We start from the raw sequence: 27,300 nt of genomic DNA on the forward strand, positions 1-27,300 counted from the left end.
CTTTTTATTTTTAATGAATGTAACCTAATTCACATAAATAATCCTGTATTTTAAAGATGGAAGTTATTTTTAATTTTTTTAATTATATATTTTTCATTTTCTGCACACTTTTTCTACCTTTTGCATTATTCCTTTAGGCTGGACTACAAGAAAAATACAAAAAAAAAAAAACCCCACCAAAATAATACTTAATTCAAGGGCATGAAGAGACTGTTTCTTTCTTCATATTGTCACCAGTTAGGTAATATGCCTGATAGACCCCTGCCATAAGGAAAGTAAACTTGAAATAACTAAACCACTTGTCTAGCATAACTTCCTTGTCCTGTTCCCTTCTGCTTGCAAGTCTTTCATTTTTTCAAAGTCATGCTCCTTGGAGCTCTTTTCTATGTACTAGATTGGATGCGGCCCAATTCAAACCGATTTTTGCTCGAACTCTTAAAATTTTTAAATGTACCTCACTTGTCTTTTTAACATATCCCAGCATAATGAATAGTGGGTCTCATTTTTACTTTTTCAAAGGGAGCTGGATGTTTTGTTTTTTCACTACAAGTTCACTACATGATGCAGGTTCCTAGAGTGTGTTAATCACAGACTCCAGAAAATGGTAGACATTGGCCAATTTTTCTTTCCCAAAGTGGAGATCATAAGGTAGAACTATAGAAATTCTTAGGTCCAGGGCTTGTTCAGCCAGGTCCCCTTCCTTGCTCCACACACTCACAGTTTTGTTTCTTTTCTCAGCTCTCAAGGTATCTGTCTCACCAGGGGGATGGGAAACACGCTTCCAGCTTTAAATCAAATTCCAGACAGACTTGGAAGCTGTTGGACAGAGCTTTAGCTTGGGAGAAAAGGGGTGTGCTGCTGCAACTGATTCGTTTACCCTTTTTCTTGGTGTCCTCGCTATGGGAGCATCAGGTGAGAAGCCCGATCGCCGCCGGTCCACACTGCAGGCCACCAGCGTCTGGGAGCACCTGCCTCTGCTCTTCCCAACTTGGAGTTTGGGTCCAGCCTCGCCACCTGACAGTCCAGGGATTCCTTCGCCCCGCCCCCGCCCTGAGCTCCGCCCCTGGCCCCGCCCCTGTACGGTGCCCTCCTGGGACCCGCGGCTTGTGGGATACTGTCCCCCACGGGCCGGGTGGGGGCGGAACCCGACCTGCAGCTGCGAGGACCCGGGCGGCGGGAGGTGGCGCCTCGGTCCTGGAGCCCGGGGTTCGCGGCCATGACGGTGTCGGCCCGCGGCTTCTGGCTGCTCCGCGGCTGCCTGGGCCGAATGCTGGCGCTGGGCAGGAGCGCGGTGTCGCCCCTGGAGGCGCCAGGAGCGGCCGGGCGCGCGATCCGCGGCTTTCGGGGCAGCGGCGTGAGGTACGCGCGCTGTCGGACGCTCGACCTCCTCGGGTCTGGGCCCTCCCGGGTGCGAAGCCGCGGGCTGTGGGAGGGGCGGCGGGACGCCGGCAGCCGGTGAGGCGAGGCCCTCGCGCAGGAGGCCGGGGGCTCCCGGGCAGCCGCGCGGCGGGGCCAGGGGCGAGGCCTGTTTTGGCTGCGAACTTGGCCTTGCAGGCCGGGCGGGCCGGGCGGACCGGTAGCGTCGGCCTCAAGTCCAGCAACTTGGGCTTGCTCTGCGCTCCCTGGAACGTTCCATCTTGACAGCAGGTGCAGTTGTGTGTCTGAGGGAGACCTTTGAGGCCCTGAGGCAAGGGGTCATAAAAACACGTGGGCTACTTGTTTGAAACATCGTTTCTGTTTTGTTATTGTTGTGTTTTGTAAACAAAGGAGTGGGCGATGGCCCGATGGTTTAGTGGTGTTTGAGTCTCTGAATTTCTTTGTTGCATACTGAGGTCTTTTCCAGCTCTGAGATTCTTAAATGATTTCACAAAATCAGACATTAATCTCGACTTCTCAGTCTTCTGTATTGAAGTGGTCAAGCTGAGGTTCATTGCATCTCTTTGGAATTTGTTGCTGGGCAGCAGATTGCGAGTATGGCTTTAACTCTTTGCACAAGTGTTCCTAGGAACTCTTCATCCTTCCGTTATCTACTAGTTGTAGTTACAAACTCAAAAATAAGGAATTCCTTTGACCCAGAGCCAGTGAGGCCAGAAGAGATTCTGTTTTCAGACTTTCAGGGCTTCCAGTGTACTTTCATTGCAGTTTTCCATGCCAGAGACTGTCTTGTCTTTTTGCATCCTCAATGCCCAGCACCATACCTGCGAGAAAGTAAAGATCACTAGTGTGGAAACATAAGTACCGCTTATTTCACCAAAGTTGATGAACTCCCCGTTCTATATATTTGGACCGTAGTCTTAAGTGATTGCAATTAAAAAAAAAAAATCCTACAGGGTTTACTTTGGACATAGTTTCTGGTGACTACTGTTTGTCTTACACGAAGATATGTGAGAAAATAACAGTGACTCAGAGTTCTGGTTGTGGAAGCTCTTATGGTGTCTGAAAAAATTTTCCAGTTGGTTTGGAATTGTCAACTCTACTTACTACAGAAAAGCAGATTCTGTAGAATTGTATTTGTATGACAGGATTGGAGGAATTGTGTATGGTAGTCCCTCTATTTAGATACTTCTTTTTTGAATTTCAGTTATTTTAGGGCTTCTTTCCAGAATGAAGATAACCTTTTTCCAGTTGTGTACATTGGTTAATTTCCCTTTGTCCACTGATGTTACTAAACAACCCCATTACTCTTCTCTGCTACATGGAATGGGAGCCACAGCTGTTAACAACCCCAAGGTTTTGTGGTAGCCACCTGCTACACACACATGTGCATGCACACAAATAATTCAGATTTTTAATTGAATGAATGGCCCGTCTATAGTTTAGTGCAATAATTTTGGAAAGCTATTTTTTATATAGGTAAAGAAGTATTACTTTCAACCCAGCTGCTTTCAGCCCCATTTGGTGCAGATTATAACTGTATATAAAAATCATAACTTTGATAGTTTTTTATTTTTCGAAGTAGCACTGTTTAGGTTAGGAGAGGGTGGTGTCTTGACCTCTTGGCACTGAATACCATCTATGAAGGTGAGGTTGGCTGTAAGGTTGAGAAACACCTGTGGACTGGTGGGTCTCGGGTGGGGAGACATTCAGACAGTGTGTTGATGCTCATTGGTGTCTCTTTTCTCTTCTAGGACCAGCAGAGAGAAGAGATTCCTTCTTCCAGAGGTCGCCACTGTCTACCTCCCCACTTGTCCCCATCCTCAGTCATCTCTTTTAATAAGTAGTGATCCATTAGTTGTCTAGTTCTTCGTAGTGAATGGGGTTTAAATCTGACATCATTCCTACTGATTTGAAACTTGAGCCTTAGTGTTATTCTTACTAAAAAGCGCCTCTGAGTTTGATAAACTCTTTCCCAAATAATATTGACAGTTTCCAGTGATGGTATTTATGACCACTCTCTGAGCTATATAGAGCCTTAAATGAAAAGTGAAAAAGTATTTTTGATTATTTTTCATATTTTTAACTAATTAGATATTTGAACATATAGTAGAACATATAGTAGAACATATAAATACCTTTTTAGTGGACTTTTTTTTTAATAAGCAGAATTTCAAGAAATCATGTTTGAATTTGAGAGTTAAAAATCTTGGAAGTATCATTTAATACTAATCTCAGTGGTTTTCCCTTGAAAGTTTGTGATGAGTTTTTTCCCTATTTACTCATGAGAAAATGGATTTGCTAGTTGCACAAAAATACATTTAATATCAAGAAAATAAGCCCTTTTACTTGTTGCAGCTTATTGTTTCTTGAAGTGAATTAATTTCTTGGTGATTAATTTTTTTTTTCAACTTTACCTTGCTGTGTGAGAAGGTTACAAATCAAAATGTACTTGGGTTATAAACATCACGTGAGTCTGGCCCAGTGGTTTTTAGTGTATGGAGCTGGGCAGCAGTCTGTCCCATTTGGGCGCAAGGTTACAGACCTTGTCCATTGAGGCCATGCTCAGAGCAGGTTTGCAGGCACTCTCCAACAGGGACTTCCATAAATCCTGCTTTGTTACCTGAACTCTTTTTCAGTAACTAAATGGTTGTCCCAAGCATTTGTTCCCTGTTTATCCTGTTGCTCGGTGATTAATTAATTTGGCAGATCCCGCCCCCGCTTCTGTTGTGATTCTTTTTAGCATTTGTAAATTTTGTGTACCTACCTACAGCTCATTATGAAAGCCTCACCTTTTCTTTATGTCTCACTGCCAATGGCTTTATCATTTTTGCGGCTAGACTGGCATTAAAAAAAAACCCCACACTTTCGGAGTTAGTAAGAGCTATTGGTTGTTATTGAAATAATCATGTCTTGTAAAGTGGATGGTTTAATAATTTTAAAAAGACAAATTTTATCAGTAAGGTTGTTCATTTTTTCTTCTGATTTGCTCCTCTAGGACTTTTTTTCTCTACCAAGTCGAATTATTTGATTTAAAGATACTTTTATTCTCATGTGAAGCTTGAAAGACCTAGACTCCATTTGGGACCTTTACTAAAGCTAATTTTCTAGACTGATTTCAGCCAAGATAGAATTAATCCCATGACTAGCAAAGGCAGTTTCTCAAAATCATATTTTATTTTGTTGGCAAATGTAGTGTGGTTTTCCTCTCTTAATGCCTTACCTATTCTAAAGAAAATCAGATGTGATAGCTATATGGTCATAATTTGTATATCTAAGCAGTTCTTACGTGATTTTAAACTTAGAACCTAAATGTTTCAAAATTTGGTATCATATCTTAGTTTTATGTCTGTGTCACAGCTGATGGAGATAATGTGTTCTAATGTCTCCAGAATCAAGATTTCTGATTAAACTGGATTGAGAGATGAACAAACAGACTAATATTAATGTCAGATCTTGTTAGTCATAATTTTAATGATAATCTGGAAATTTATTAAATCACCCTAGTGTTTGTTTTTCAGATGCTTTGAAGTTATAGTATCCTTTCAAGGTAATACCCCCATTGGATGATAAAAGATTATCTTCAGTGGTCACATATTCTTCATGGAATTCCATGGAGCTCAGTAAAGGTTTTTAAAATAGTTTTGCCTAGGGATGATTAAGTTGTAGAGGGAAGCTTAAAGAGATAGGAGCTTGGCTGAAATCTGAACTGTCAATGAGAGGGATAAATTAATGATTAGTAGTATGTGAGATTTGCTGTTAAGAGGTACACTTGGAACCAGGAAAAAAGTTACCTAAAAGATAGAAAACTTTCTGGTCAGAATGGAATATAATCCAAACCTAGATTAGAGCCAAAAGAGAACTCAGGGTTAGATAGTATCCAAGAAGGTTTATCCAGCTGTTCTGCATATTATTACATCATATGCATTCTCTGTGTTGCCTTTGTTTTTGTTAACATATTATTGGCTGCATCATATTACATTAAGTCAACTGGCTGTAATTTATGTAACCTTCTTGCTACTGTTTAATGTCTAGTCCTTGAAACATGAAATAATTTAGTTTCAAATTCAGGTTATCTTCTTGTCAACATCATACCAGTCAGGTTTGTTCACTCATGATCTGAACTCTATGTAGGTTTCTATAATTATCCTCATTAAAGAGTGTACCTAGATCCAAGAGACTATTCAAAGATTCATAATTTTATAGTGAGGGCATATTATAGTTTAAAATAGATATTTCCTCCCCCTCCCTTTGGCTATGTGTCATTAATTCTGCAATGAATATCATCTGGCCTTTAAGTAATCCAGTTGTGTTGTTGAAAAATTAGTCCTTATTAATATCTAAGGATCCCTCACTCTGCGTTAAGCATTTTGTTGAGATTTTTGCATACAGTATGTCGTTTAATCTTTACAACCAGCTGAAGGAAGTAGATGCTATGACTATTCCCAATTAACAGATTTGGAGACTGAGGCTTAGAGAAATTAAGTAACTTGTCCAAGGTAACACAGTAAATAAATGGTGAAGACAGGGCTTAAACCTACATGGTCTATCTAGTACTTTACTCTACAACCAATTTATAATTGTTAACATATATCACTATTGTTTTTCTTCTTTCTGAAATTTTTTATTAAATCTTGTAGAACTTTTGTGAATTAGGAAAACTAATTTTGCATAGAAATCTTAAAAATTGTCAGATTCCCTTAATACAGGATGTCTCTTAACCTGGAACTTCATGGATGAAATTTAGGGATCCCTAAACTTAGATGAGAGGTTACTAACTTCTAATAAATTTTGCATTTTCTTCAATTGTGAATATAGGCAGCAAACCAAAGTATTATTAATAGAGTTTATGATGTTCACAATGAAAACACAGATATTTTAGTATTATAGAAATCTTAAAATATCATATACACTCACCACTATGTTGATATTATGGTAGTTATCAGACACCACTAGATCCTTTTATTTAATGCTTTTTTAAAGAAAAAGGTGTTTGATGATAATATTTCAGTAAATTTGGTTTCCTTGTAAACCTTCGCATTTTAAGCATTTAAAAAGATTGTTCTGGAGTTCCCATTGTGGCGCAGAGGAAGAGAATCCGACTAGAGAATCCTAGGTTGAGGGTTCAATCCCTGGCATTGCCATGAGCCTTGGTGTAAGTCGAAGATGCAGCTCGGATCCTGTGTTGCTGTGACTGTGGTGTAGGCTGGCAGCTGTAGCTCTGATTAGACCCCTAATTAGCCTGGGAACCTCCATGTGCCATGGATGCAGCCCTAAAAAAAAGCAAAAAAAAAAAAAAAAAAGATTTTTCTGAGAAGGTGTACACAGGACTCAACAGGTTGCCTAAGAGCTGTCATGGTACAAAACTTAGCATTTAAAATATTTTTCTGAAAAAAATTATGAGTGTTTAGGTAGCTGCTAATATTCTAAGTTACAGCTTAGGGTCCTTAAAAAGTTAAGTTACAGAATTTAATAACAGAATCATACATAATGAAAAGAACTTGCTTTACTGTTTATGAACCTTCTTTACTTTTTATTAACTTATAAAAGTATAATTTCTGATAAAACTACTTCACAATATAAGATAGAATTTAGGATGTGAAATGAAATATTTTTAAAAAGCTATAAATTTAACATCTCTAAGTATTCATTTGCTTTAAAAAACTTTCACTTATTCAGAAAGTACTAGTGATTGGTTTTATTCCATGTATCATTTTGCTCTTGTCCCCTTGGGTTGTGTTGTTAATTTGAACTGAAAAATCTTTAAATTATGCCCTAAGATACAAAGCAATGATACTGTTCTGGGACCTGCATAGATATTTGAATTGCCAATGAGTGTTATTAGGTTTTTTTCATGTTTATAGATCATAAAACAGTTTATTGCAGCTCTAATTAAAGTTGTGGTTGAAAATGAGGTTGAAACATAGATGCAGAAGCAAGATGTCAAGTATACAAATTAAATTCACTGTTCATCTGGAGTAGATTTTGTTATTTTACTATTTTGTGAAGGAGTACTTTGATACAAAAGAAAAGCAGTGATTTTTTTTCTTCCTATTTATTACTTTGTTTTAGTTAATTAAACAGTTCATTTAGTTCTAGTAACCATAGATTAGGATGGTTGCAGTCTATTTTCTGGAACATATAGGTAATTAAACAAGCTCATAGAAACAACACTAAATGTTGATGGCTTTTTGGTCCATTATTACTTTTGGTTCTCCAAATATGTCTTCCTTTGTTACTTAACAAAAACTAGGAGAGAGAGCCATTTGTACAAATCAGCCAATCAACTCTTAGCCAAATCTTCTTATGTGAAATCACAAGAGAACCTTCCCATCGTACAGATGAGGAAATTCCATACCTTTGAAAGCAGTTAAATGACTTGTGCACTTGATTGCACTACTAAGGGTGAAGCAGGGCTGTGCCTGCAGACTTGTGGCTTTGGGTGAGTAATTTGTAGCATGGGTGCTGCACTACTGCTGACTGCCCTTCCTGGCCCCTCCTATGCGTTATTACCTCCTAATAAAGCCACATTTCCAACCATTTCCACAGTCGGGGGAGCATAAAGTACTGAATGGGAAAACTCCTTGTCCTACCTTCTTTGGGGGTTGACTTGCAGCATTTCTTCTGCCTTTTCAAGAAATGTCACCTAAGCAAGTAATGACAGGGTACAATGGGCAAAAGATATCTAAGGGCTCAAATTGACTTCACTTTTCATGTCTATTAATGGCAATGTGACTGTATAATTTTTTGGATGGAAGCAGAACATTTTTAAGAATGAAAAAAGTTAAAGTAATGAAAATTACATGTTTAGATTATTGACTTAGATTAGGGGACCTATAAATGGTATATATTCTAAATTCTTTTCAAAATTAACATTTTAAAAGTAATTTATATCATTATACCTTAAAACAGTTTTAATTGTGATACTAATTTTGTATTAACATATTAATATTTTTATGTCAATTATGTGACTATTAGCTTTTAATATGTGACAAATCCTTGATACATTTTCACACACAGTTGACCCTCGAACAACAAATACAAGGGTTAGGGAGGCTGACCTTCCACACAGTCAAAAATCTTCCCACTTGCCCCTCGGTATTTGAAGTTCTGCCTTCTCAGATTTAACCAACCAAGAATCATGTAGTGCCATAGTGCCTAGTTAGTGAAAAATCCCACGCAGTTCCAACCCTGTGTTGTTTGAAGATCAACTGAAGTTGAATCAGTTTCTTAGCCATAGCTTCCTTTATTTTTTATTTTATTTTATTTTATTTTTTTATTTTCCCACTGTACAGCAAGGGGGTCAGGTTATCCTTACATGTATACATTGCAATTACAGTTTTTCCCCCACCCTTTCTTCTGTTGCAACATGAGTATCTAGACATAGTTCTCAATGCTATTCAGCGGGATCTCCTTGTAAATCTATTCTAAGTTGTGTCTGATAAGCCCAAGCTCCCGATCCCTCCCACTCCCTCCCCCTCCCATCAGGCAGCCACAAGTCTCTTCTCCAAGTCCATGATTTTCTTTTCTGAGGAGATGTTCATTTGTGCTGGATATTAGATTCCAGTTATAAGTGATATCATATGGTATTTGTCTTTGTCTTTCTGGCTCATTTCACTCAGTATGAGATTCTCTAGTTCCATCCATGTTGCTACAAATGGCATAGCTTCCTTTAAAAACCTGATAATGAAAATTAAAAAAAAAAAACCTTATGCTTGATTTAAAAATTAAATCTACTAGTTTTCTTAGAAGGTGCAGACACTCTTTTCTTTAGACAGTAGTATTTTTAGTTTCAAAAATATTATCTTCTCCACAGAAGCTAAAGCAACTGTACATCAGAACAGACTCTTCTAAATGGAACATAGCCTCAATTCTGTATTGAAATGTGAATATATTTCAGCCTAAATATCTTCACAGATGCTATCGTCTCGTCTTCTTTCAAAGTATCTTTCTTTGACAAATTTGTAAGAGAAAAATCATCAAATAAGTTGTATCTATTTATGGTTTTTAAAATAACGTGCCATTTTTAGATGCAGTAAAGTGATGGGTTTTCTCCATAATGTTGCATTACATTAAAAATATACATTTTTTCCAGGGAAAAATAGGAGCATCATCAAAAGTTCTTCCCACAAATTGGAATATTTTAAATTGGATTATAGATAAATTTGTTCACTAAGGCTGCCATGAACAAAGTACCACAGGAGTTCCCGTCATGGCTCAGTGGTTAACGAATCTGACTAGGAACCATGAGGTTGCAGGTTTGATTCCTGGCCTTCCTCAGTGGGTTAAGGATCCAGCATTGCCTTGACCTGTGGTGTAGGTTGCAGATGCGGCTTGGATCCCGCGTTGCTGTGGCTGTGGCGTAGGCTGGTGGCTACAGCTCCGATTAGACCCCTAGCCTGGGAACCTCCATATGCCGCGGGAGTGGCCCCAGAAAAGGCAAAAAGACAAAAAGAAAAAAAAAAAAAAAAAGGAAACAACAGCAACAACAAAGTACCACAAACTAGATGGCTTTGTGAAGGAGGGGATACTTCCCTTTTTCTTCTTAGTTCTTTTGGTTAGCTATTAAAAAGTGGCATAAAGCAGATTAGGAGGAGAAAATCAAATGTATTATGTATGTATGCATGGGGAATTCACATAAAGGATTTCAAAGTCAGAAAGGCAAGATGAGGTGTTTATGTTAACCTGGACTAAGGAGAAGAAGGTAGGGACCTGGAACCTCAAAGAGAAGTAAGGTCATTCACAGGAAAATGAAAAGCATTAACGTTTGGTAAACAAATATTTGCTGGGTCTCTATAGGTAGTGAGACACAGAAAGGACTTTGATCACACAGACCTTGCTAGGTTCCTGCCGGTCCACCACCCCTAGTTCATACTTTAGTATGGTTATCTATGATGAGCCTGTGGTTCTTTGTAGTGATGGCTTCTTGGAACAGGCCCTCTATCTTAAATCTTTTAGGGATTAAGGGGGAAATTCAAATATTTCTTCTGGAATCTTTGGGCCTTCCCTGTTTTCAGCTCGACATCATCTGCCTGCCAGAGGGGCACATCTTGGGGCAGTCTGCTCTGAACCTCATCCGCTTAAAATAACAGAAACGTCTCCTCACACTGTGAAGTCTGAATCCAAGGACTCTGCAGAGCCGTGCTCTCCTAGCCTCTTGTTCCTGGCAATCCTTGGTTTTCCTTGGTTTGTAGCTGCTTAACTCCAACTCAAATGACCATCTTGCTTCTGTGTCTGCACATGGAGTTTTCTCAGTCTAGGCTCTTCTTATAAGGACAGCAGTCATACTGGATTCTTGATATACTCTACTCTGGTATGACGCCATCCTACATAATAATTCCACCCGGAATACCTTATTTATAAATGAGATCACAGCTACAGGTGCCAGGGATTAGGATTTGAACATAACTTTTGGGGGACACAATTCAACCCACAACAATAGAATTTCAAAATTGTTTGTATATTGTTTGCAGCATCATTGTTTAGTTCAGTACTTCCCTTACTTTCGAAGGGATACATTTCTGCTTATATGCTTTGGTTTCAGTGATTGCAATTTACCAAAAGTTTCAAATCTGAAGTCCTTCCACCTGCCTTGGCCTGTTTTTTGAATATGTTGATTAACAATTTCCAACAGATTTGGAACAAAACGTGACACTGTTAGTTCTTTTTGGCTCACTTACAAATAGATTTTTAACACTTATTTCTAAAATATGATATAGGCAGTGAAGAGAGAGCACATTCTACTACAATTAAATATTTTTTGTATTAAATATAGACTTCATTGTAATAGGATGGTAATTTGGTTATTAACTAAGTTTATGTATACAGTATTTAATTCATTATCAATTTATACTCGAGTTGGTAGATTATAGCTCCTTTGCATACATTTATGGATAATATATCCCATGACCAGTTTCAAGCACATATACTTTATAGATTTCTTTATATTGAAAGTAGCTGACTCTCTATCAGGAATACTAGAGTGGGAATTCCTGGTCTGAGAATGATGAGGGCATAAAGCAGTGGTTCTTAACTGAGGCTCAGCAGAACCATTTTATAGATGTTTTAATTAAATTCTATAGACTAGACCTATATAGAGTCTCATAAAGTTCCTGGCAGTTCCTTAGCCATTCTGTCTCATGAACTGTGAGTCTTACTGTGTTCTGTAAAAGTAATTTTTGTTGGTGGTGGTGGAGGTTTTCTTGCTGTGGCTTGGATCACAGCTGTGGCATGGGTTCAGTCCAAGACCTGGTAACTTCTGCATGCCATGAGCGTGGCCAAAAAAAAATTTAAACTATAGAGGAAAAGATGGTTAACTTTCACAGTTGAATGAAGCAAAGATGGTTGACTTTCACAGGGGAATTAAGAACTTTTCATCAAAATAACCATATAAGTCAAAAGACAAGCCACATACTGCTGATACTTAACACACAGATTTAACTGATACGAAGTTAGTGTTCAAGGAGTTCCTGTTGTGGCTCAGTGGGTTAACAACCAGACATAGTGTCTGTGAGGATGTGAGTTCAACCTCTGGCCTTGCTCAGTGGATTAAGAATCCAGAATTGCCACAAGCTGCGGCATGGGTTCCAGATGTGGCTCAGATCCTGTGTTGCTATGGTTGTAGCATAGGCCTGCAGCTGCAGCTCTAGTTTGACCTATAGACAGGGGATTTCCATATGCTACAGGTATGGCTGTAAAAAGAAAAAAAAAAAAGCAGTGTTCAGAATGCATAAATAATTACTGCAAATTAGGCACAGGCTAATAATTAATTAGAAGAATGGTCAAAAGAAATGAACACACATTCCATAGAAGAGGAACTCTAAGTGTCCAAAACCCTATAAGACATCCAACTTCTAGTAACTAGGGAAATGCATATTAAAACCACAACAAAATGCCATTTAACTAATTGGTGAAATTAAAAACCTTGACAATGTCAATGAAATAGAGCAATAGAAATTCTTAAACACTGCTGGTGAACCTGTGAACTAGTGCAACCACTTTGGAAGCAAATTGGCATAAATTGAACACAAATATATCCTGTAATCCAGCAATTCCATTTCTGAGGGTAAACCTTAGAGAAATATTATAATGTTTTGTTTTATATTATTATATGTTTATATCATATATAAATGTGATATGTATCATTTATACCATATATATTTTACAATATAGTATGTATGGTATATATTGTTATATTTTTAATGTTTACAGATACAAACATTAGGTTAGATAATAAAGAAAAGCAGTGGAATTATAAACCCAAATTTCAGGATCATGTTTAGCTCTATGGGAGAGGATTAGGTTTTGGAAGGGGGAGGTACATGGATGATTTTTTTAGATGATGGTAATATGTTTCTTAAGCTGGGTGGTAAGGTTATTAATTTTGCTATTTTTTTCTTTTCATATGTTTTATAGATATTTTGCATCTACTTTTAATATAATTCAAATCTCCTTTGATAGCATTTTAAAACATTTTAAGATGAAGAAATATCCAGAATGCTACCTGTCTCACCATTTTATTTTGCATATTCCTTTTTAATCTTTAGGCATAGGCATTCACATTTTAAGTTTTTTGTTTAACTTCTTCACTTAATTTTATACAGTGAGTGTTTTTACATTTTTTTGCAATTATTATTTTCTGTGGCTACATCGTAACTCCAACAAATTGTGATATAATAAACAATTTAACCCTGATAATTCCACAAATATTTAATAAATGCAATGTACAAAATACTCTTAGGTGTTAAGGCCGTCATAGGAAATTTAAGCTGCCTACCCTACACAGCCTGGCGTATAGCGATGGAGATCGTCATTTTGACAACGATTTAAGATACTTACCTGAGGGGAAGAGCTGGGTGCTGTAGGCTTTCAGAGCAGAGGCAGATTCCAAGGCAAAAGGGTTAGAAGACATTTCCCAGCGTGCCTTCCAATCTGAAACTGGAGGATTGTGGGGCGTGAAGGAGGAAGAGATTGGGCAAGGATGCTAGAAGAAGTAAGTAGGGGAAGGAAGAGTGTTTCAGGGAATGGTATATGCGAAGGCCCAGAAATGAGAACCTGGCACAGGTGAGGAATTGAAATGCAGCCGTGTGTAGTATGAGACTTAGGCACAGTGAGGCTAAAGAAAGCTCAGGCAGGGCGTGTAAGCTATAGGACATTTGGATTTGAGTTAAAACTTGGAAGAGACAACTTTGCATTGTGTTCATGTTGGCTGATTTTCATCATGCCTATTCACACCCGAACATTAGCAAGGGTACAGGTTCTTGAAAAAATTAAGTTGCTAGAAGATTTTTCTTTCCTCCTTTTCCTCTTCACAATATTCATTGACCTGTATTTGGCATTTTGTGTAATATTCATGTGTTTAGATCATGCTTTCACTGTGTCCTTCCGCAGTGAAAGAACAGGGGCAGCAGGAGGAAGGAACCATCTTTTACTTTATCAGACACCTTTAAAAAAGAAATATGCAGGGAGTTCCCACTGTGGCTCAGCAGGTAGTTGACTGGTATCCATGAGGATGTGGGTTCAATCCCTGGCCTCGCTCAGTGGGTTAATAATCCAGCATTGCCATGAGCTGTGGTGTAGGTTGCAGATGCGACTCAGACCCCACGTTGCTATGGCTGTGGTGTAGGCTGGCAGCTGTAGCTCTGATTCTGCTCCTAGCCTGAGAACCTCCATATGCTGCAGGTGCAGCCCTAAAAAGATATGTGTGTGTGTGTATACATATATATATATGCAGAAAGAACAATATCAATTCACCACTTTTATGTTTGAGATCATGGAGAGCAGGAAAGACATCTCGTAATGCCTTTCTAGAGATAGATTTATGTCCTCTGTTAAAGTACTGCATTTCTTACCTTCTTGGGCGCTTATAAACTGCCAGGAAGTAATATTCTGTGCAGTGTTTTTACTAGAAATGATGCCATGGTGTATATGTGTGGGTTTGGGTGTGTGTGTGTGGGGGTTACTTTGCCACTGCTTACTGACCCCACAGTAATCAGTGACAAGAATGGCAAGACTGGCAGCTGTTGTCACAGAGTTGTCTTGGAAGATGAGATAAAATATTTCCTTGAGAAAGTGAGGAAAGTTGTGTAGTACAAAGCTCATGAGTTTAGGGTCTTGTACAGGATACACTATTAAGAGTGAACTGACTTTGCCTGCAGGTCAAAAGTCTATGGAGTCGTGTATATACAGCATGGCCTGAGGTTTTGCATATGAGTTCTGGACCATGGTGACCTGCATCTTTTGGAAAAATAACCAAGTCTTTAATAGAGTCAATACTCTAGTCCAGACCTTGATTACATGACTTGATAATTTTAAAATATATGTATATGTGAAAGTTATGAAGAATCATATAGTATAGCTAGTATAATGCAGAACTAAAAAGTAGAATTGGAATCCTTGACAAAATTATAAATATATTTTTAAACCTGAAGAATAGGTGTCAAATATACCAGACAAATTTTGCTTGCTCATCTGGAGAATCATAGATGTTTTGTTCACTCTTGTACCCCATGTGGTTGACTGTTCCTTGTTGCCTTTTTGGTACCACATTTATTCTTTTGCTTTCCAGACATGATGCAGTTATTATCTCAGGAACTGAAATGGCCAAACAAATCCAGAAAGAAATACAACAAGGTGTGGTATCTTGGATTTCCCTTGGGAACAGAAGACCTCACCTCAGTATCATTTTAGTGGGCGATAATCCAGCCAGCCACACGTATGTCACGAAGAAGATCAAAGCTGCCACTGCTGTAGGTGGGGATGCATTTTAGTGGTACTTGTCACTAGATAACGTTTTCTGGTTTTACTTCAAAGTGTGATAATTATCAATGGTAACTGTCAACTAAGTGCTCTTTGAATAACATTATTATTATAGATTATTTAGTTATCAAAGTCATTTCTTCCTCTTTTTCTTCAGATTTTATATTGAATCAGTTCAGTGTGATTTCAGATCCTGTGATCAGATGTGATATCAACACTGTACATTTAAAGAGCTGTTTTTATTACATTTGCTCTAATCATGTGATAAACCTGGCTAGTTCACTGTGTTGAATTTGGCCTAATAGTGATAGTGGTGGTCTTGACATTCTTACTCTGTTCAAATCCACTCGCAGTAGCTTATCACAAATAAGTGCAGTTTGCCTAATAGGATACTGGGCCAAAGAATGCATGTGAGTAATAAAACATCTGTACTGTTTGAAAAATCCCTCCCGATGATGCTTTGAACATCATTTTTGTAGAAGGGGGTCAGGAACAGAGGGAACCAGTCACACACTGTGCAAGATACCATTAATGAAGAAACACATCTTTGTTGCTCAAGTGACTTTCTATACTTGTTTTTCTTCCAGGTATCTATAGTGAGATCATTCTAAAACCTAAGGATGTTTCTCAGGAAGAACTGTTGGATATAACTGATCAACTGAACATGGACCCAAGAGTCAGCGGTATATTGGTTCAGTTGCCACTGCCAGGTACCTAGTGCTCTTCTCTGTGTCTGCTTTGGTTAGGAGCAAGGCCATCTTTCAACATTAGATCATGGCACCCTAAGTAATTTATAAAATATGTCCAGAAGGGGACTGGCTATTATATTAGCATATGACAAGTGACAATTTCTGAATGACTTATGTTTACAATTACTGAAAATTGTGAAAGAAAAATTTAGGCTTTGGCAATATATGTAGTTCTTGTTTTGCACAATAGTGCAAGACCATAAAAATGCCTGTGTAAGCTGAAACTAGGCAAAGTGATCTTAATAAATCAATAGGAAAATAACAATTTTATGTTTTCTCAAAATATTAAAACTCTCTTATGGTGGTTTATAAGTGTATACAGAAATGGAAAAATAGTAAAACTAAGATTTCTTCAGTACACTCTAATTTAAAACATTAGGGACATTAAGAATTGAAGTATTTTATCTCATTGCCAAAATCTTGCCAAGAGGCGTTTGAACAGTAACCTGCCTTGTTCTCATCATGTAACTTACAGTATGGAGTACACATCTTTTCTGTGCCTTATGCCTTGGTGAATTGAACTGTTAATTCCTTTCTGAGTTTGGATCAACTTTCATTTTGTCCTTTCAAATTCATGAAATAGCTCTGAGAATTTCTTTAGAAAATAAGAAGTTTTATTCTAGTGTCACTTCCTTTGGGGCATTGTCATCCTTTTTGTCACAATAATATCCCTCATTTATATTGGTTTGCCTTCACTAAGTTCCCATGGCTACATAACTACATCACTCCAAAGGACACTGTCAACATTCCAGAGTCATCACCTATATCTTGTACAACTCATTTCCATTCAATTAGAATCCTACTGAAGCGACTTGATCTTTTTTATGTTCATGTCTTACCTTCTTGCTGGCCTAGGTCTCTTCTATCTTTGCTTTGCTGTTACCATCTTCAGATCTTTTTTTCACATCTAGTTTCACTTCCAGCATCTTCACATTTTTTTTTTTTTTTTTTTTTGTCTTTTAGGGTCATACCCAAGACATATGGAAGTTCCCAGGCTAGTGGTCGAATTGGAGCTGTAGCTGCCGGCCTACACCACAGCCACAGCAAAGCCAGATCTGAGCCGCGTCTGTGACCTACATCACAGCTCACAGCAATGCCAGATCCTTAACCCACTGAGCGAGGCCAGGGATTGAACCTGCAACCTCATGGTTTCTAGTTGGATTTGTTTCCGCTGCATCATGGCAGGAACTCCCCAGCATCATCACATTTTATTTCCCTGTTGCACTTTCATCTTTATGGGCTAATTCCCTTTTCTACCCACTTTTGGAAATGTCTGGTGAATTTATCACTGGGAGAAAAGGAGACAGTATGATTTGCTGTCTTAAGTTTGAAAGGAATAACAAGTGCGCAGTGACGAGCATTGACGGACTTTGAAGGAAGTGACATGTTACTCATTGATCGTGATGCTCATCTGTTATTTACAGAGTGATTTTTGGACTAAAGAGTCGGCATCTCTTATATAATTACTCAGTTAATATGCCATGATAACTGAAATTTGAACTATGTTGTTGGAGACTGGTGTTATTTGACTACATTGTGGCATTGCAATTTGTGCATATTTCAATCAGCAAAGCAAGGACTGCCTGAATATTACAGATTACAGATTACAGTAGTTTTGAGTTCTTCCTATAAGCTTTGCCCTGCAGAAAGTAAATCTGTATGATGCTGTTGCCTAGGAGCTTTGTATGATATTAATATTTTAATTTATCCAATGATATAACTTAATATCTTAGTATATGTTATAACATTTGTGCTATTTCAATTGCATCCAAAATTCACATTTCTAATTTGTATCCTCCAATATGGCTGCATTAAAAAAATTAGAAAGGATCTTAGAAGTTACCAGTTTCCCTTTAAGAAAATCTGACAGAGAATACTATAGTCATCTTGTTAAAATAGCATGGCGATTTATGACTTACTTTTATAACTATGAAATGACTTCAACACATACAACACAGGCATTTTATATCATAAGAAATTAAGGTCTAGGAAATATCAGGGGTATATCAGCATCACACATCTGTCCAAAAATTTTTGGCATTGGGTTTAAGCCCGATTGTTTGGCTCTTGCAAGACAGGAATCTTTTATTTATTTATTTGGACTGTATTTGCCAAGCAATGTTCTTGTGGTTTTCAGTTTAAAATTTTTTCTTACTTATATTTGTACTACATTCAAATTATTATGAAAACATCATAAATTTCCAAATATTTAGGCTTAGAAATTTAAATTCATGTCTGTAGAAATTTGACCCCTTTATGAGCAATATTCCTTCGCTGAATTTATTAGCAGTTTGCCACTAGATGGCACTGGTGACTCATCTGTACTAAAATAAATTGCTTGAGTTCTGTGTTCATTTGAGAGAGAAGCATAGATCCAAAGGAACATGGCGATAACAAATATCTAGGTGCTTTGAGAAAGGGCATTTTTCTATCCAGCTGAAAAGCCAATAATATTTGGAATAACAGTGGCTATAATTTATTATGTTAAGCATTTGTTATATCTCAGGCATTTCACATTTTTTGATTCATGGAATCCTCACAATTACCCTGTGGAGGCAGAACTTTTATGATGTACATTTTACTGAGGAGGGATTTGAGTTACAGAAAGGTTAGGTAACTTCCCCTAAGGTCACAGAGCTGGTGCTTGATTGAGCTGGGCTGTGAATCCAGGCAGACTGGTCCCTCGTGCCATTACCATTATATTACCAGCCTCACCACCATGACGGTGTTAGCTCGTGAGTAATGTGTGCTTCTGTGTGGCAGGTCTTCTTTTATAGGTGATGTTATTTAATCCTCAAAACAGCCTTAAGAGTAGGAATTATCTTCATTTTACAGATGAGGAGGCTCATCTATATTACTCAACCTACTTAACCTACATTATACTGGGACATAGAATTTGTTGGTTAATAGAAGAAGTTGGATAAAGTAGGAAATCATAAAACAATGCATTTTACCATAAACATTGTATTGTAACATAAAGCATTTATAATATATGAATTCATCAATCTTTTGATGTAGGTTGTTGGGAAGGAAGAAATTTTCCTCTTCTCTTCTCTTCTGAGTTCTTCTTCTGGCTGGCCTGGAAGTACACTGACATGAGACAGATTAACGGGTAAAAAACAAACAAAAGTTTAAAAACATGCGTACATGGAAGAGACCCAGGAAAATTGAGTAATTTGTAGAAATGGCTGAAGCCCTTACCTTAAATACCATTTTCAGCCAAAGACAAAAGAAGATATTTAGAGTAGTGGTTTGGGGCTTCAGAGGGGAGAAAAGCAATTCACCTAGAGATGCAACAGCGAATGTTTGCTGAGTCATGCAGGGATAGTGGAACAGAGTGGATTCTGATCTTTAGGCATTGCTGAGTTCACTCAGCACGTCTCGCCATAGTCTTTGCAGAGATCTCTGGTCATGGCTCTGTTCTGGAGACAGGTCCTTTATCTAAATTCTTCAGGCAGCTAAGGGGGAGGTAAAAAAGGCAGACTTACTGTGTCTTCTGTTTCTTAAAAATAATCAGCCTTGATATCACTTATAACTGGAATCTAATATCCAGCACAAATGAACATCTCCTTAGAAAAGAAAATCATGGACTTGGAGAAGAGACTTGTGGCTGCCTGATGGGAGGGGGAGGGAGTGGGAGGGATCGGGAGCTTGGGCTTATCAGACACAACTCAGAATAGATTTGCAAGGAGATCCTGCTGAATAGCATTGAGAACTTTGTCTAGATACTCATGTTGCAACAGAAGAAAGGGTGGGGGAAAAAATGTAATTGTAATGTATACATGTAAGGATAACCTGACCCCCTTGCTGTACAGTGGGAAAATTAAAAAAAAAAAAAAAATCAGCCTAAACTAATCCTTATGCCAAGGAGACATTTTGGGTGGGGGTGGGGGGCAAATCGTGCCTTCTCCCCAGATACAAGGCTCTTTGGAATCTACCATCTGGAATTTTGTGTTATCTTCTGGCATTAATAATACCTATGATTTATTGCCTATAATTTTCAGTGTGAGGTAAAACTGAAGTGAAAATTCATCTTTTTAAATGTCTCCCAACCTTCATAATTGTCTTGTCCTTATCTAAGTCATTGTTTCTTTTTAGTTTTTGAGTCTTTTGAAAATATTCAACTTAGTCTTCATAGAAATAACAATTGTTTGTACTCTTTTTCATTAAATCACATAATTTACTGTGAAAGAACTGGCAAAGGCAGATTGGGAAACTCACACAATTGTTCCTTGATTATCACAAAACTCAAATTTTAAAATTTCATTTTCTGGTGGTTGCTGCTTGTATACAGAAACACAATTGATTTTTTTAATATATTGACTTTGTACTCAGTGATCTTGCTAAATTCACTTTCTTTGTTCTTTTGTTTTGTTATTTTGTATATTCTTTAGAATATTCTGCATAAACAGCCATCTGTGACTAGAGAGTTTACTTCTTCCTTTCTGAACTTTAAGTCTTTTTTTCTTTTCCGTATCTTATTACACCGGCTAGGATCTCCAATAAAGCACTGAATAGAAATGATGGGGGTGGACACCCTTGCCGCCTTCTGATCTTGGGGGGAAGATTCAAGTTTTCATTATTAAGTATCATGTTAGGTGTAAATGTTTTTTGTGAATGCCTGTCATATTGAGGACGTCCAGCTTTGCTTTGCCCTTGTTGAGCCACCAGCTGCAATCTGTTTCATTCTCTACTCTTAGATGGGCTTCTTGATTTGCTTCTTGTGTGTGTTGTTCAGGGGTCAGGCAGATTGGGCAGAATTTATATACATAATTTAAGTCTCCTCTCTGTGGTTATCTCTTTTCCTGGATATATCCCTTCAATTTCCAGCTTCTACAGTGGCCCGAACTTTGTCCCTTGATTCCTCAAGCAAGGAAGACTGCAGATTTCCATCCAAATGCTAACTGTCCTGTGTCTAGAAAAACGTCCTAAATGGGAAACTCTTTCAGTGACATTCCTTTTACGTGTCTACTCGCTTCCAAATCCGTTGGCTTCTAGTAACTCTCCAGTGTTTTCAGATAGTTGTGGTTTTTAAATATTTTAAATTTTACTTTCTATTTAGTTATTAAAAAATGACTACATTCCACATGTTGTTCAATAATCCTTGATAGTTCTTTCTTAATATATTTTTTCCAATGTTTATAATTGTTTTCTGTGAGAAGTTAGGTCCAATATAACCAACAGTATCATACAGGGAGCCTACATTTTTTTTTTTTTTTTTTTAGGGCTGCGCCCTTGGCATATGGAAGTTCCCAGGCTAGGGGACTAATTGGAAATGCAGCGGCTGGCCTACACCATAGCCACAGCAATACAGGATCCAAGCCATACCTGCCACCTACAGCACAGCTCACGGCAACACCAGATCCTTAACCGACTGAGCATGGCCAGGGATGGCACCCACATCCTCATGGGTACTAGTCAGGTTCACTAACGCTGAGCCATGATGGAAACTCCTACATTTTTAAATAATGTGGTCAGAGTAGTCTTTACAGAGAATGTGGAATTTAAGCAAAGATTTTAAAGAAGAGAGGAATTTAGCCAAAGTCGGAGTTTTTTTGGAAAAGCCTCCAGGCAGGCAGCAGAGCAATAACCACGGTGGGAAATGCTTGATATGTTAGAGGAATAGGAAGGAGGGCATGGTTTTGAGGAAAAGGGTGGTGTAATGGACATCCATTTCAAAAATATAACCCCTGCTATTTTGTAAGTAGGTTATATGGATGCAAATGTAGAAGCTGATAATTAAGTAGAATTAATTGTTGCAAGAACTCAGAGGAGAAATTATTACCCCTCAGCTCAAACCAGAGAGGACATGGTGAGACTAGTGAAGTGCTAGATATGTTATGAAGGAAGAGGCATTAGATTTTTCAATTGATTGGATGTTGCGTGTGAAAGAAAGTGAGGGGTCCAGGATGACCCCAGGTTTCTCTGGCCAGTAACACAGAAAGATGGAATTGCATCAGCTGAGATGGAGAAGGCGATGGATTTAATAAGACAAGATCCGTGCCCTGAAAGACTCACTGTCCTAAGTGAGTGAGATGTTTAAATAACTAACATGATCAACTAACTGAACTCATGTGGTAAGTACTTTTTTAAAAATTATAGTTGATTTACAGCATTGTGCCCATTTTTGCTGCACAGCATAGTGACCCATACTATCTTCCATCGTTTTCTGTGGCGATTGGATATAGTATAGTTCCCTTTGTTATACAGTAGGGTCTCATTGCTTATCCATTCTAAATGTGGTAGTTTGCATCTACCGACCCCAAACTCCCTGTCTGTGTCCATCCTACTCCCTCCCCCCTTTCCCCTTGGCAACCACAAGCCTGTTCTCCATGTCCATGAATCTGTTTCTGTTTTGTACATAGGTTCATTTGTACCATATTTTTATAGCAGTTCTGTGGGGACCACAGGAGGAAAAGAGTATCATTTCACTTGATGATGAGGGAACAGGTGGTAATGGGTCAGTGAAAGTATTAAAGAATAAATAGGATGTGAAAGAACAGGGAGGAAGGAATGAGTAATGGAAAAATACTCATGGGCAAGAATACAGAAATGCAAAAATGCTAAGGGCTTGGGAACGGCCCATAGTTTGATGTGACTTGAGTTAAGAATGTGTGATAATTATGACTGGGAGAGGGATGGAGCGCTTGGAGAGGGAAAAGTACAGGACAAAAGATAGAATCAAGCTAAAGAACATGCTATTTACTATGCTACTGAGCTTGCACTTCTTCCACAGGCATTGGGGAAGCAGAAAGAGGTACTTTTAAACAGTAATGTGAAAATCCTTGGATGGAAAATAAACTAGTAATTTGTTCTTTTTGTTTTTGTTATTCCTTGTCCAAAGGCAATTAAACATATTGTAAATTAATCACAAAAATATATATTCAGTGTTGCAGTTCTACAGTGTAGTCCCTAAAGGCATTCCCTGAGCTGTTCTACTACAGTGCTATGAATTTAATTGGGTGACTTTTTTTTTCCTGGCATGATTTAATGACTTCTCATAACATTAAATCAATGGGAAAAACACACTCACAAAGTGAATAATGTCAGGTTTCCCATTCATTGGTGTAAGGAATTAAGTGGTTAACTGTTTGCCGAGGTAGCCTGTGAATCAAAAATGTTTTAGAATCATTGTGAAAAAATTAATGCCATTGACACCTATGATTGTTTCTTCTTTTCAAGTCATGAGCCCCAGGGGTGAGACATCAGGGGACTTTCAGTAGCAGTCAGTCAAAAGCAAGAAATGTATCTATTTCTCTTACTCATTTAACAAAAGTGCATATTTGCTGTAAAATGTTTGATACTTTTTTGCATGTGTTTAAATACTTGTTAGGAATACAGTTGTCTTTGGCAGTCTAGAAGAAACAGTACATTCCTTGGGATATTTTAGGATTATGAAATGTCTGGATTAGAAGGGATTGGGGGCCCTCTCTGAATTTGATTTTTTGTGTGGTATTTAATATGGTTAATATTTATGACTTCTATATAATACAGAAGGAAAAACTGAATTTAGGGCAAAAAAATATTTGGATTTTAATTTGGTACCCTCCTCTTAGTAGCAGTTTAAGGTTGGATGAGTCTCAAACTCTTTGAGCTTCATCTTTAAAATGAAGAGAAACCTTTTCTACCTTAGTCCTCTGTAACTACGAGGACCAAAGGAGAAACCTATCTGACGGTAACACAAACATTACAAAGCCCTATTTGAATGTAAGATATACAAACTTGTATTATTTCCATACACTGTAGATTACATAATAAAAGGTACATCTTTCCTGACAAAGGGTGTATGTGAGATTTAGTCCACTGCTGAAATAACATAGAGTTACATAAAAATGACGTATGAATTGATTTCCTTAATTTTTTTTTTCAGGCCCACACCCTTGGCATATGGAAGTTCTCAGACTAGAGGTTGAATTGGAGCTCCAGCTGCCAGCCTACACCACAGCTCACAGCAACGCCAGATCTGAGCCACGTCTGCAACATACACCACAGTTTATGGCAACGCTGGATCCTTAACCCACTGATTGGGGCCAGGATAGAACCTGTGTCCTCATGGATCCTAGTTGGGGTCATAATCCCCTGAGCCACAACAGGAACTCCAATTTCCTTGATTTTTATGATCTTAATATTTTTAATCTACTCATGTAGTTCTTTTCCTTTTAAATTAAATAATCAGCACATGAATTATCAGTTTTCATGTGTTCTCCACATCACACCTTTTATATGTCCACACATCTGTCTTTTAAACAAGTATTTAAGACAAATTCATTTTGAAATGGTGATCTCAGTTGCAGTTTAAGAAGTACATTAGAGGGAGTAGGATGGACTGGGAGTCCAGTGTTAATAGGTGCAAACTATTGCCTTTGAAATGGATAAGCAGTGAGATCCTGCTGTATAGCACTGGGAACTATATCCAGTCACTTGTGATGGAGCATGATAGAGGATAATATGAGTAGAAGAATGTGTGTGTGTGTGTGTGTGTGTGTGTGTGTGCGCGCGAGTGCGCGCCTGGGTCACTTTGCTGTCCAGCAGAAAATTGACGAACACTGTAAACCAACTATAATGGAAAAAATAAAAATCATAAAAAAGAAGTATATCAGAGGACAGGTCTATAATTGCCAGTTTCTAGTGCTTGCCTACAAATTTTCAGATGTTTACATTGCTTTCTGAGCATTTCGGCTGCTGTGTGGGATGAATTATTTGTTAAAACTGAATGTTATTTTCAGTAAATAAAATAGCACAAAGCAGTAGATGGCAAAATTCAGGGCAGCTCAGACCCATTTGGTGAGAAAATGGCTCTCAAAATCTACAAAAGATCCTTCATTGAGTTCTTTCAATCATACATACATTATTGGCCTGTACATGCAAATTTGAACTTAGAGAATGAACTAATTTCAGCCATAGTTCAGTAGTGGAGATTTCAATTATAGTTATTTCTCTTTTTTATTTACAAATCTCATGATTTTATTGTAAAAAATCTCCATGGACTGAAGCTTCTGCATGAGTGACAGGTGTCTGAAAAATGAATCATCACGATCATCATCATCCAGATTCAAAAAGGAAGCACTATGTTTTTCCTCAAATAGTAATTTAAATATATAATTCTAAAGAAAAGTTTTGCTGGAACCTTAATCATCTTCTAACTTCAAAGAAAACAGAGGATTACTCTGCCAGGATGCTATAGAATGAATACAATTATTGAAAGTGACAAACTTCATTGGAGAGATATTTCAGAGACCCAATTTCCATTTGAATATGATTCCTATTATGACTTTTATATATGTAAGGGACTTTGGTAGTCTAGTGATGGCAAATTGGATCTATAAATATTTAAAATATTTAAATATGTCTTATTTAAATATTTTAGGCCCTTGGGTTAATTGTTAGGTTTAGGATAACCTAAACTACTCTGCACAGGGCAGAATTAAGAGCCTATTTATATTTCTAGACTTATTACTTTTCAAAATGAGAGGATTGGCATCTCATATCTCATTTGATTAGTTCATTACTTCAGGTTATGACCTTTTTCTTTCAGAGAAGAAACCATAATGATACTTTGGATATCCGTGTACTAATATAAGCAAAATGTGTGTGTGTGTGAGAGAAAGAGAGAGAGATGCTCTTTCTGATGTCATTTGGGAGGAATGCTAGGGCATTAATGATATTATGACTATTTTTAACACTAACAAAACCCTTTTAATCTGCAGTGCTAGTGATATTCAATAGAAGCCTATATGGGGAAATGTACAGGAAAATCATATATTTAAAGACTTATCACTTGGCTCTTTCCAGATCTCATTGGTATTGTTTTGTTTCACAGACTAGCCCCTTTCAGCAGGCCAGCCACTTCTGGCCCCGGACTTATCATACACTCTTACAGCGGGTAATGACAGTCAAGAGAACTTTTGACTATTTTGGTGACAAGAAGGAACAGAGTAATGATTTTATATCTTAACTGAAGTTGAACCATAAGTGATCTGGCTGTAGGCCGTCAGATTTAATTATCCAGACTTCTAAATAAATAATTGTTGCAAAAGGAGATAAATTTTATTTATTTTTCAGACCATGTGGATGAGCGGACAGTATGTAATGCAGTTGCCCCCGAAAAAGATGTTGATGGATTTCATATCATCAACATTGGAAGACTCTGCCTTGATCAGCATTCTCTCATCCCTGCCACTGCTAGTGCCGTTTGGGAAATAATCAAAAGAACAGGTGAGTCTACAGGACATGGGTGCATTGCCTTGATGAAAAGAGTGAAAGAAAATAAGCCATAAAACTTCAGTCTATAGAAATATGTAAAGTTACAGACGTCAAAGAATAAATCCAAAATAAAATGAAGAACATGAACCAGGTTGCAAGTAATTACTGTTTCGCCTTTTAGGGAATGAATTTTCCATAAAGTAGGTTTGTCTCCCTCATTTTAAACTATAAACTAATTTTATTTATTTTTTTTTTCTGCACCTGTGGCATAAGGAAGTTCCTGGGTCAGGGATTGAACCTTCGCTATAGCAGGGATGACACTGGATCCTTAACCCACTGAGCACCAAGGAACTCTCAAACTGATTGTATTTTGATGGGCATTTTTTCAAGATGTATCGTTTTTCCTTGCCTTAAAAAAAAAAAAATACAAAATGGGCTAAATATTTTTGAACTATTTCTAATGACCTATAAACATTTGCCCTTGAACTATGCTCTAAATATAGTAATTCTCTTGAAGACCCTTAAGCAGGCAGGTGACGGTTCTCCTGCCTCCATCACTGTCACCTCCATTTCTGGCAGCATCTCCTCCTTTCTAACCTGTTCTTTTCTAAGACAGAGAGAGAACTTCCGAGGGAAAGAAGATCCTAGAATTATACTCTTACAAGGTTAGCACTTGGAAAAAACTTTAATTCTAACTTTTTTGTTTTACTAATGAAGAAATTGTGTCCCAAAGAGGTAAATGTCTTTTTATCTTTCAGATCTCTTTAAGTCCATAATATTATTACTTCTCTCCTGTGGAGTAAACTATAGGAGTTTCATGAAAAATATTTTTTTTTCTCACTTCATTTGTCCCAGGTTTGCTCAAAATTTGATTGCCAAGTAAGCTAGACATTATCGTTCTTTGCTTACTTTCTTTTTTTTTTTTTTTTTTTGTCTCTTTTGTTGTTGTTGTTGTTGTTGTTATTGTTGCTATTTCTTGGGCCGCTCCCGCGGCATATGGAGGTTCCCAGGCTAGGGGTTGAATCAGAGCTGTAGCCACCGGCCTACACTAGGGCCACAGCAATGCGGGATCCGAGCCGCGTCTGCAACCTACACCACAGCTCACGGCAACGCCGGATCGTTAACCCACTGAGCAAGGGCAGGGATCGAACCCGCAACCTCATGGTTCCTAGTCGGATTCGTTAACCACTGCGCCACGACGGGAACTCCTTACTTT

At 37.9% G+C, this 27,300-nt stretch overlaps 1 protein-coding gene across 21 annotated transcripts in view; it reads left to right on the plus strand.

Moving 5' to 3' along the window:
* The first annotated feature begins 1,090 nt into the window (after positions 1–1,090).
* Positions 1,091–27,300, plus strand: part of MTHFD2L (methylenetetrahydrofolate dehydrogenase (NADP+ dependent) 2 like) — a 113,100-nt gene continuing 86,890 nt past the window's right edge. For 10 of the 21 annotated variants that reach the window (XR_014812717.1, XR_014812721.1, XR_014812716.1 and 7 more), the window contains exons 1-4: positions 1,091–1,359; positions 14,942–15,126; positions 15,720–15,842; positions 25,944–26,096. Coding sequence is in view for 9 of the 21 variants with exons in the window: in XM_084972495.1 (XP_084828621.1) it covers positions 1,217–1,359; positions 14,942–15,126; positions 15,720–15,842; positions 25,944–26,096 (604 nt within the window). In the remaining 12 variants the exon portion in view is untranslated. Of the gene's footprint in view, positions 1,360–3,128; positions 3,218–14,941; positions 15,127–15,719; positions 15,843–25,943; positions 26,097–26,696; positions 26,964–27,300 lie in introns of those variants that run through there. The other 11 variants (XR_014812723.1, XR_014812728.1, XM_084972496.1 and 8 more) reach the window with 9 other exon arrangements.

The sequence above is a fragment of the Sus scrofa genome, chromosome 8 (genome assembly GCF_054392235.1).
Source record: "Sus scrofa isolate SSC_HxYL_T2T_F1_AM1 chromosome 8, Sscrofa_HxYL_maternal_Yorkshire_Landrace_v2.0, whole genome shotgun sequence".
In the NCBI taxonomy this organism is placed as follows: domain Eukaryota; kingdom Metazoa; phylum Chordata; class Mammalia; order Artiodactyla; family Suidae; genus Sus; species Sus scrofa.